The sequence below is a fragment of the Oryzias melastigma genome, linkage group LG15 (genome assembly GCF_002922805.2).
Source record: "Oryzias melastigma strain HK-1 linkage group LG15, ASM292280v2, whole genome shotgun sequence".
Taxonomy (NCBI): Eukaryota; Metazoa; Chordata; class Actinopteri; order Beloniformes; family Adrianichthyidae; genus Oryzias; species Oryzias melastigma.
Window position 1 is genome coordinate 2,861,685 of NC_050526.1, and position 11,556 is coordinate 2,873,240.

Sequence of the window (11,556 nt, forward strand, 5' to 3'; positions counted from 1 at the left end):
TGTGGGTGGAGTTATGATGGTTCTGCTTGTTCTGATTGTTTGTCCAAAGATCTGCGTGTTTGTGGCTCTTTAGACGTTCATCCAGCAGCAAAGTGAGGACCCCAAACACAAGTCAGAACCACATTTGGACCAAAAAATACATTGTTTTGTTGCAAAATTATATATTTTTGACGATTGCCACTTTGGTGAGTTGGAAGTTCAAAATGACTGCCGTATTCTACTTTAAAAAAATATAGCAGTGTTTGTTAATGTATAAAATAGTCATAATTATTGAAGATTAAATACAAACTTCCCTTGAAAAAGTTCAGGTACCTGATAAAATTCAGACATGTTAACTCATTTAAACTAAATGAAGGTTTATATTTTTTTTAATCAAGAAATTTGCTTAAAAATTCAAATTAAACCGAGTTAATTGACACCTTTATTTTAAAAGTTTTTAAATTATGGAAACCATTTTATATCTCTTCAAAAAAGTTATTTTTGACACTTTTATAAACAAAAAAAATAGTAAACTTTAATAATTTTAATTAACATTACTTGTTTGACACCTTTCTTGGAACCCAAGGTCGTCATACATAAAATAGTGACAATAAAACATATAATACTGGACCTTAATTTACAAATATTTTAAAAATTGGACAGAAAATTGCTATCTTCTTCAATTTTTTTTATTGGCAAAGGTCATTTATGTCTTTTCATAAAAAAAGAAAACACTTATAAAATTTTCTTTCATGAAGCTTTTATTTTTTTAGTGCTGAAAAAGTTCAGATTCAACCCAAAACAAGCAAAACATAATTGTGAAACAACAAAGGAAATGAGGATAAAAATCATCATTGCAGTGCTTTGGTGCCACCCGGCGGCAGAAAGAGGTACTGCAGTTAAATTCTACAAATCAGAAAATTTTGAATTGTTCTTTTTTTAATCTAAATTTACTATGCAAAAACATTAAAATATCTTATAAAAAATAAAACATTTGTTTACTAATTTAAGGATTTCTACACAGTAAAATGGTATAAACTGAACAGTAAAATCAAGAGATTCGAGCCAGTCGAATAGGGTCATTCCATCCACAGGAAAACAAGCTTCTGTTTTTTTGTCTTTGGAGAGTTTTTTTGTTTTAATAAGTGCTGAAGCTGGAGGAGTGTCACCAGTCCTGACTCGACTTCTGTTTGATGAATTTAAGGCACAGGTAATAGAGCCCCATGAAGGCCAGACAGACCGCCAGCAGGACCAGGTAGCAGGAGTACAGAGGATACTGGTTCATGTTCAGGACTTCCACCACCTGCAGGAGAACGTGGACATTTAGCACCTAAGCATCAAAAATAATTTTTAAAAAGTGCTTTTTAAAACTGACTTGTATGCCATCGATTTCAAAGGTGAAGTTTCCAATAGTGACGGGGTATTTATTGTCTTTAAACTGCAGCTGCAGCATCCCCTCAAAGCCCCAGCGCATGAATGAGGCGTAGGAAAGCCAGGAGGCCACTGTGGAGTGGAAGCACACATAGTATGACTTCTTCTGATTTAGTTTTAGTTCCTGAGCAAATGAGGAATGACCCTCACCCAGCCACATGTTCTCCAGGCTAATGACAAAACCACCAGTCAGGTAGAAGACGGTGAACAGGGAGTTGCCCATGAAGGCAGAGATCTGCAGGGTGGGCAGGGCTGCAGCCACGAACAGCGCCATGGACCGGCTGCAGTACACCATCAGCCACACCATCAAGAAGTTGAGCAGGAAGCGATCCGGGGCCTCGTTCAGGCCCGCCAGCCAGTATATGGGCAGCCCGTAGACTAAGGTGAACACACAGTGTTCTGGCAGCTCCCCCAGCACCTGAACCAGGAGGAGGAAAGTGAAGGACTCTGCATGGAGCAACACTGACCCCTGCTGGAGCTTCACAGCAGCGCACTACCTTAGCAAAGAAGTAAGAGGTGACCGAGTACATGCCGTCCTCCAGCTCATGGAAGAGCATGGCCCTCTCTGTGTGACCTGCAGGGAGCAACGATCAGTCTGCTGACAGGTTACAGTCCAACACATAAACTGGTTAAACATTCAGTCAGCACCTGGAAAAACGCATCATAAAGCATCAATTCACCACAAAAATGTGCATTTTAACTTTTATTTTGGACATTTAGGTTGAATTTTGAGTCCACTGATTGTGGGAATTGTGTTTTAGATGCCTTTATAAAATATTATTTAAAAATTCAATAATTCATGTGCAGAGTTCTACTACAAAATATCATTTTTATGACATTATTACTCAAGTTTAACTCACAATAAAAAGCCAGGAAAAGAAATGATTAGCTTTTGGTGGAATCGCCCATAAAAGGTTTTTATGTTTTGTTTGTTCCCATAACTTTTTTTACAGCCGCATGTTATTATAAAGTGTTCAAATGTTGTTTTTGTGTGAAAACTTCTAAGCATTCACACTATAGTGATTCTCCTGCTCTTTTCTGTGTTTATGTTTTTTGGCACATAAAATCACAATTTTGAGCGATTTCAGCGATCTTGGTATCAAAACATTCAGCTTGTTCAGATCATTACTGCTTGTATTTTTGGTATTCATAAACTTTATAGTTTTTGAAATATTGAGTAAATAAAATATGCTCCAAATGAATAAGAAAGACTTCAAATTCAGTATTTTAACCAGATAAGCAACAAACCTTTAAATATATCCATGGGCTATGTTTTCATCTTTTATAATAATGTTCACAAAATAAATTGGAGTTTAGCTAATATTTTAGCAATATGCTAACGTTTTTGACTAATTTGTTATCTACTGGGGTTTTGGGGGGCTAATTTAGAGTGTAGCTTCTGTTTTAGCGTTTTTGGCTAATTTTAGGCTATTTTAGAGTTTAGCTAGTATTTAAGTAATGAGCTAGCTTTCTTGGCTAATATTTCATCTACTAAGGTTCTTTGGAGTTTAGCTAATATTTTAGCAACATGCTAATGTCTTTTGCTAATTTCTTATCTACTGTTTTTAAGGCTAATTGAGAGTTTAGCTTCTATTTTAGCAACAGGCTAACGTTTTTGGCTAATTTAGTTTACTGAGGATTTTAGGCTATTTTAGAGTTTAGCTAGTATGTAAGTAACGAGCTAGCTTTCTTGGCTAATTTTTCCTCTACTAAGGTTTTTGGAGTTTAGCTAATATTTTAGCAACATGCTAATGTCTATTTCTAATTTCCTATCTACTGTTTTTTAGGCTAATTTAGAGTTTAGCTTCTATTTTAGCAACATGCTAACGCTTTTGGCTAGCTTTTAGCAAGTATTTAAGGCATGAACTAGTTTTTTTTCTTTTTTTTCCTACTTTGGCATCTGCTGAGGTTTTTTTAGGCCAATTTGGAGTTTAGCTCATATTTAAGGAACAAATTGGCAGGTATCAGGGATTTTTAAGCAATTATACTACAATTGTTCAGAAATTTAGGTCAACTTCACCGCTCTTTCGTAGTTCTTTAATGAAATTTTCCATTTTTTAGTGAATTTCACATTTTGCAAATATCTTTTGCATTTTCAGCAAATCCCTTCAGCATCTTCCAGCAAAAAGCATTCACAGTAGCGTTATCACAGGTAATAACTTTCTCTTTATTAATCTTTATGTATTCTACTGTACGTTTTCTGATTTGTAAAAACTGAATCACACTTCCCGTTGAACTTGTAAAGGACTTTCCTGCATGTGCTTTTGGTATTCGTACATTTTGCGGTTTTTAAGATTTTATGCAATTTAAACGATTCTCCGCCCCAGTGAAAATGAACAGGAATTTGTTCTAATTTATGAAATTAAAAGCATCCAGCATGCTCAGGACATTCATGCTTTTACTTTTACTTATGCAAATATTTAAATTTTACTCATATTTTGCAAATTTTCTCTAAATATTTGTGCACTTTCTGCAAGTTTGGTATTTAAACTCAGCATGTTCAGATAATTCATGTTGTTGAGGTTTTAAGGCTAAATTTGAGTTTAGCTAATATTTTTTGCAAAATGCTAATGGTTTCAGTTAATTTGGCGCTAATTCTGAGTTAAGCTAGTATTTTAGCGACGTGCTAGCTTTTTTGGCAAATTTGCCATCTAAGGAGGTTTTTTACTATATCCATGTTTATACCTTTTAGGCATTTTATTATTTTAAGCTATTTTATCAATTGTTTAAGAAATTCTTCAATTCTTTGTGCACTCTTTTGACGTTCTGCAACTTTAAGTCCTTTAGCAACTTTAACATTATGCAAATAGCTTTAGTATTTTCATCAAATCCCTTCAACAATTACAGTAAATTTTTTTCAGCATCTTCAGCAAAAAGCTTCAGCATATTCAGTGACCACATTCAGCAAAAAGCATTCACTCTAGGATTATCGCAGACAATGCAATTTTTCTAGTTTTACTTTTTCAGGAGTTTTATGTCTGAATTTATTTGTTTTCATGACAAGATTGTCTGATTTGAACGTTAATAATCTAAAAGCTCTGTGTCCACAAAAAAAAAAATGTGATTTTAGCCATAATTGCTTTTAATTTTGACTTATAGTAACAATTTTTAATCATGTTTAGGGTTTTTTGTTTTCATTTAAACAAAAATTACAGACAAAACCCAAAAAAGGAAAAATAAATCAACTTTTTCTGCTAAACACATTCACTCTTATAGTGTTTGATTATAGAGTTTTATAAAATTCTTAAAAACTTGCATATTTTGCACGATGTTTTCTACTATTTGTATAGGTTTTACTGCAGAATGGTAAAATGTAATGCCTTTTTTTCAGTTTAAAGCTCACACATTTTAATCAAAAGAAAATAGTTTTTTTTGTTATTAAAAAGCCCATTAAGTTAAGGCTTGCATTTGATCCAAACACAGAATTTAATTTTTTAAGGTTTTATGGTTTAGGCTTTGATTTCTGAATATTTTATGGATTTACTATAATTTTTATTTTTTTTAGGTTTTTATTCTTTTGTTTTTTTCAATATTCATGTGGTGATTACAAGCAGCCGGCTGCTCTTAGATTTCTTTCAGGATTCATAAAGCTTCTATTCTGAATTCTAAGAGAAAACCCTTAAGGCCGGTCCAGTTTTCAGTTTTAAATTTGATCTATACTCTGATTTTGCTCACATTTTGCTATGACGTCCAGCACCACAGCAAACGGCGTGAGAGCCACGATCATGTAGAGGAGCGCCACCGTGTCCTGAATGCTCAGCCGCTCGTCTCCGGCGCCGTAGTACAAAAACCCGACCAGCAGCGACATGAGGAGGGCCTCGAGGCCGTGCACCAGCAGGGTGACCAGGTCTCTGTAGTCGTTGTAGAGCTGACGCCTGAAACAGAGCAGACGGTGAGGGGGAGTTACCTGCTTTAGTTTTGCTTTAGTCGGGTTTTCTCACCTGATGAGGACTTTGAACTGGTGCAGTCCACCGGGTAGTTTGTTCCTGTCCTTGGAGATGTTGATGAGCTCTTCCTGCCTCTTCCTCTGCTGATGTGGACTTGTGGAGAAAAGCTCGAGCTGTTACAGACGGTCAGATAAACAGACCATAAAGTCATGAGAGATCTACCTGTCGGTCTGTGATGAGCTGGCCTCAGCTGACTTCCACATGTGGTCCTCCGTGTCTCTGACCTTCTCTGCGAACTGCTCAGACAGAAGTCTGGCTCGCTGCAAACACTCGGCCTCTGTCTCTGGACTGCGCCGGTCTATGCTGATCAGATCCACTGCACACAACGCAACACAATGAAGGGATGTGAGCGAACACACCAGCAGACAGGATCCAGCCTCACCGTAGAAGTCGGACGGGTTGCAGTAACGGGGGCACGGGTGTCCCAGCGAGGTGAAGTAGGACACCATGTCCTGCGCCGCCCCAAAGTAGGCGGCCGAACCCGAAGACAGCAGCACCACCAGGTCGAAGAGCTGGAAGATGTCTGAGCGGGGCTGGTGCACCGACAGCAGGACCAGCCGGTTTCCCCGGGCAAGGCGGGACAGCGTGATCACCAGGTTGTGGGCGGTGAAGCTGTCCAAACCGGAGGTGGGCTCGTCCAGGATTAAGATTCCTGCAGGAGGAAAAGGACCGGTCAACACCCGGGACAACAAGCACAACTTTCTGTTTGAGAAGTTTGAATTCAGTCCTTATTTCAGTTAGTATTGAACTATGAACCCTGGAGAACATTTCTTCACGTTTGGACAACCGACTCCACAAGCAGAAGAAGACCAACAGGACAATCCTGATCAGACTTAGGCTGAGGAGGACTTAGCAGATTGAGGGCAATTTATTATTTTAGTCAGGTTTTACAAAAGAAACAAAAACACTAAAGTAAAAGAAAAAAAATCACCTTTTGCATATAAAATATGATGCTTTTTCTCACAACTTTACGACTTTATTCTGGTAAAAGTTTGACTTCTTTCCCCAGAATTTAATGCCTTTAGTCTCATAAAATTTCCAGTTTCTTCTCATAAATGTACAACTTTAGTCTTGTTAAATGTTGACTTTTTTTCATCATTTTACGACTTTATTCTTATAAAATTTTGACTTTTTAAAATATGACTTTACAATTTCGTTCTTGTATTTTTTTCCCTATTTTCTTAAATATTTTAAAACTTTACTCCCATAAACTTTCAACTTTATTCACTTAAAATTCTTACACCCCCATAATTTACTGACATTATTCTCATTCAATTTTTGCTTTTTTTCCTCAAAATTTTACAACTACATTCTTGTTAAACTTGGACTTTTTTCCCCAGAACTTAATGACTCTTCTCATAAAATTTTTCCCTTTTTTTCATAATTTTATAAATTTATTTTCTTAAAAATGTTTGACTTTTTTCCCATCCATAATTTTACAACTTTAATCCCATAAAATTGTCCTTTTTTCCTCACAATTTTACAACTTAGAATTTTTTTTCATGATATTACTACTTTAATTTTACAACATTATTATTTTTTTAATTTTGAATTTTTCTCTTAATTTTATAACTTTTATCTTGTAAAATTTTGGCTTTTTTCAGAATTTAACAACTTTATTCCGATAAAATTTTCCCTTTATCCGTCATAATTCTACAACTTTATTCTCAGACAAATCTGATTGTTTTTAAATTATTTTTCATCATTTTATGAATTTATTCTTCTAGAACAATTTTGATTTTTTTTCTCATTATTTTACAATATTATTTAAAAACAAATTGACCTTTTACTCATAATTTTTACAACTTTTTCCTCATTAAATTTGCACTTTTCTCCTTATAATTCTGTCGTTCTTTTCCGGTTTTGTCCTTCTGCACTTTCGGAGCAGCAACACATTTATTTTCTTTCTCTTTGAAGTCTTTGTTAGCTTTGTTGTTGCTGGAATATTCCAACACTTTCAAACACTTTCACAGTCTTCTGCCATTTCAGTGATTTGGGTGTTTTTTAACATTGTTAGTCAATAATGGATGTAGAAATCAGTCATTTTTATTTAGTATTCATCTTGCTGCCCCCAAGCTGTTGAGGACCCCAGGCGATCGCCAACTTTCCCTAAAGGTAAGTTCGCCCCTGGCTGTCCAGCACCATAAAGAATGGGTTTTTGGAGTCTTTTCTTCAGCCACAGAACCAGACACACCCGCCTGATCACTGAACGTTTGCAGACTCAAACATAACGCTTGTCTGACGGCTGAAGCTCCACTCAGAATTTCAAGTGGACCCTCGTCTCTAGATAACACTCCACATGTTGCAATGACCCAGTCAAAGTCCGAACGTTAACAGAACTGTACAGAAACTCCGAAAAATGAAACGCAGCAAAAAAGCACTGTAAATTCTGCTGTTTCACCAGATTTTTGTGATCAGATTTTTATCAGAAAAATGGTTCATTTAACAGAATTTCTGCATCAGACGTTCCAGGGTTTTAAATTCCTTCGTATCTCATAAATGCAGCCATATGTTCATCTTAACAGCTCATGTTCCAGGATTGTTCTTCTTGATTCCGGCAGACGGTCACTAATTCCTGAGTCTTCTATTTTAAAAGAAGGGTTTTTCTCATGGAGAATCAAACCAAAGATCTTTCTAAATCATCTGCTGGTCTCTTAACACTTTAACACCGGAGCTCTAGTGTTCATATCCCTTGATTTACTGCAATGTATCAATTGTTAACCGATAATTCTAGCAGATTCTGAAGGAGAAAAGTGGTGCACCAGTATGTTAAAGATTTTGTCAGAACTGTGCAACATTAGAACCAAAGAATAATAATTGATCTCAGTCTGGTGTGTTTTTGGTTTGTTGCTGTGATTTGGTGTTTTTTTTTTAAACTGAACTTAAAAAATTACAATTGGGATTATGGGATTGCTTATTATTCTTGAAGAGAAGCAAAACAAAAATATTTAGTTCAGAAAAAAGTCTAAATTTCTATCAGGGATCTTAGAGAACATCCAGTAAATTAATTTGACATTCATTTTTAGTAATAATAATAATATTTTGACACTAAAACATTGTAAGTTCTGGTATTTTAGGACTTTTTTCTCATAATAGTGTGACTTTATTCATATACAATTTTGATTGTTTTTAATCATTTCACAACTTTCTTCTTTTTTTACCTTTTTTTAAACATTTTACATCTTTATTCTTGTAAAAACTTTCCATTTCTTCCCTCATAATTTTAAAATTATTCTTGTAAAAGAATTGACTTTTTTTATCATAATGTTTTTATTTCTTTTATCATACAATTTTTATTTTTTTTCCCATAAATTTACAATTTTCTTCTTATAAAATTAGGACCTTTTTCAACATTTTACAACTTTATTCTTGTAAAAAAACTTCCTTTTTTGTCACAATTTTAAAACTTTTCTTGTAAAAAGGTGGACTTTTTTTCTCAGAATGTTTAGATTTTTTTATCATACAATTTGAATTGTTTTCCTTATAATGTAACCAATTTCTGCTCATAAAATTCTTGACTTTTTTTTACATTTTACAACTTTATTCTTGTAAAAATATTTTTTTCCTCATAATTTTAAAACTATTCTTGTAAAAAATTAGACTTTTCTCGTAATGTTTTAATTCTTTTCTAATTTTCTCAAAATTTCATGACTTTCTTCTCATAAAAATGTGACCTTTTTTAACATTTTACAACTTTATTCTTGTAAAAACATTTTTTCCTCATGATTTTAAAACTATTCTTGTAGAAATTTTGACATTTTTCTCATAATGTTTTGATTCTTTTTTTAAATCATACAATTTTGATTTTTTTCCTTATAATTTCATGACTTTCTTCTCATAAAATTTGGACCTTTTTTTAAAAAACATTTTTCAACTTTATCATATTAAAAACATTCCCTATTTTCGTACAATTTTAAAACTAATCTTATAAAAATTCGGACTTTTCTCTCATAATGTTTTACATTTTTTATTATACAACTACGATTTTTTTTCTCATAATTTTACAAGTTTACCTCAGAAAGTTTTGAAAACGTTTTTTTCCTCATAATTTTAAAATTATTTTTGTAATAATTTTGACTTTTTTGTCCTGTTTTGATTTTTTTTATCGTATAATTTTGATTTATTTTAATTTTATGGCATTTTCTCATAAAATGTTGACCTTTCTGTCATACAATTTGATTTTGTATACAAACCACTCAATAAATGAAGTATTTATAAATCTAAAGAACAGCCTGCTTTTGTGTCATGACAAAATGCTTCCTGGAGAACAAATACCACAAAGATTAAAAATCCTTCATGTTTTTCTTTTAAATTGATTCCAAATTCAGGTTATTTTGAAGCCGACGTGGTTCGTCTCATATGTGCGACTGCGGGTCTGAAGCGGACTGGAACTCACCGGGATTCCACAGAAGCTGCACAGCGATGCTGACCCTCCGGCGCTCCCCTCCAGACACCCCCCTCACATAGTCGTTGCCCACCCTGGTGTGGGCGCACTGTCGCAGCCGCAGCTCTGCGATGACGTCGTCCACCTGAAACCCAACACCAGCCGGCCGTCACACCCGTTCCCTCTCGTGTTCAGACTCGCGGGGATCCTGGAGATCTGGTTCCGGCCTTACCCTCTGGTCCCTCTGACCCTGAGTGAAGTGGGTGGGGAGCCTGAGTTTAGCCACAAAGCTGAGAGTCTCTCTGACGGTCAGGTGAGGAAGAAGTCGGTCGTCTTGTCGCACGTGGGCGATGCTTTTCTTCACCAGCTGAGGCGTGTTGGGCTTCCCGTTTATCAGCACCTCGCCCGAGGTCATTTTCCCGCCTTCCCCCCTGCAGGTGATGATGTCCAGCAGAGACGTTTTTCCACATCCTGGACAAACAGATGACCATGAAAAGTTGATTTTGTTTTTTAAATAAGGCGTCCGAACAGCCGTGACCTTGACGCTCCACCTGAGCTGCCGATGACCGCCAGCATCTGGCCGCTGCGCACTCGCAGGGTGAGGTTGTTGATGGCCATTTGTTTGTTTCCCTCCACCTCCCACGGGAGCTTGAACTCGGCCAGCTTCTCATACCAGGGGATCTGAGCGGCCGTGTCCACCTGAGAACAACAGGAAAGCGGTTACGTCCTTCAGCTCACCAGGGAGGTGTGGCCAATCTGAGTTAGCTGGTTTAGTTCTAGTTTGTTTCACTCTCTTTGTCCTCAGTAGTCTTAAACTGCTGGATTTTGTTATTTTAGTTTGGAGTTGGTAGTCTTAGTTTGTGGGCTTTGTTTATTTGTTTTCTTTAGAGAGTTTGGCTGGGTTAGAAATCTCCCTGACTTATTTTATGTTCGTCTAATTTCTTTTGTTTTAACAGTTTTTGCTTTTCAGGATAATTTCTTTGTTTTAATAAACTGTTCCTTTTTGTGTCTGGTTTTTGTTCTGGTCTCATTTTTGTTTGTTTTTCCCCCTTAGACTTGAGGTAACAGAAGCAGGTGGATGCTGAGCGTGAAGACTTTCCCCAAAAGTTACCTCATAGTGCAGGTTGTTGACTTCCAGCTCGTTGCAGCGCCCGCTGTAGGTGAAGTAGAGACTGCTGTCTTCTTCGGAGGAGAACAGCTCTCTGTCTTGGAGCTGTGAAAGCACCAAAAAGTTTGGCGAGAATTCACATCTTTTCGTTTATATCGATGTTCAAACTAAGTGGTTTATAAAATGCATCAGATGTTATAGAAGAGTTTCACTTTAATTAAATTAGCTAATATTTGCTGAAAGTTTTTTATTACCTGAACTTAATGAAAGATTAGATGCTTTAATTACAGGAAAACTCATTTAAAATAAAAATATTCTTCTAATAGAGAATAAAAAACATGATTCCGTCTCACCATGAAGCTCCTGTTTTCATAGTTGCTGCTCATTTCTGAATCCATGATTCTGTTCTGCTCCTCTCAGGCTCTCGGAGGATCAATGTTTCTGATTCAAACTCAGACCAGCTGAGGATCTTCTCTTCTGAATGAAAGATTTTGCATTAAAACCTCCCGGTTTGCATCGTCTCAGCTCTTCGCCTGCTGTTCCATGACTGAAAGGCTGCAGCTCTGCACAGCTTTTTATCTTTATGTAACCTCAGGTCAAAGTTCTCCCAGATAACAGCCCCTGTTTCCATGTTTTTATTGTTCTCAGAAGAACCAGCGGTTTTGCACTTTTGCACCACGTTAGGAACGGCTCCCGAAAAGCTTCAG

At 36.0% G+C, this 11,556-nt stretch overlaps 1 protein-coding gene across 2 annotated transcripts; it reads right to left on the reverse strand.

Annotated features, from left to right (window-relative positions):
• Positions 1–722: 722 nt before the first annotated feature.
• On the reverse strand, positions 723–11,344 carry abcg8 (ATP-binding cassette, sub-family G (WHITE), member 8). Of its 2 annotated transcripts, XM_024296634.2 has the most exons (13): positions 11,203–11,344; positions 10,853–10,954; positions 10,293–10,440; positions 9,974–10,212; positions 9,754–9,886; positions 5,740–6,009; positions 5,520–5,673; positions 5,352–5,450; positions 5,086–5,285; positions 1,908–1,984; positions 1,561–1,828; positions 1,355–1,482; positions 723–1,282 (listed from the first exon to the last, which is right to left on the reverse strand). In XM_024296634.2, the coding sequence occupies exons 1-13, from the start codon at positions 11,245–11,247 to the stop codon at positions 1,145–1,147; spliced, it is 2,001 nt and encodes a 666-aa protein (XP_024152402.1). In that variant the 5' UTR covers positions 11,248–11,344; the 3' UTR covers positions 723–1,144. The 2 variants fall into 2 exon arrangements, with proteins under 2 accessions (XP_024152402.1, XP_024152401.1); XM_024296633.2 differs by having other exon boundaries at positions 5,520–6,009.
• Positions 11,345–11,556: the final 212 nt, after the last annotated feature.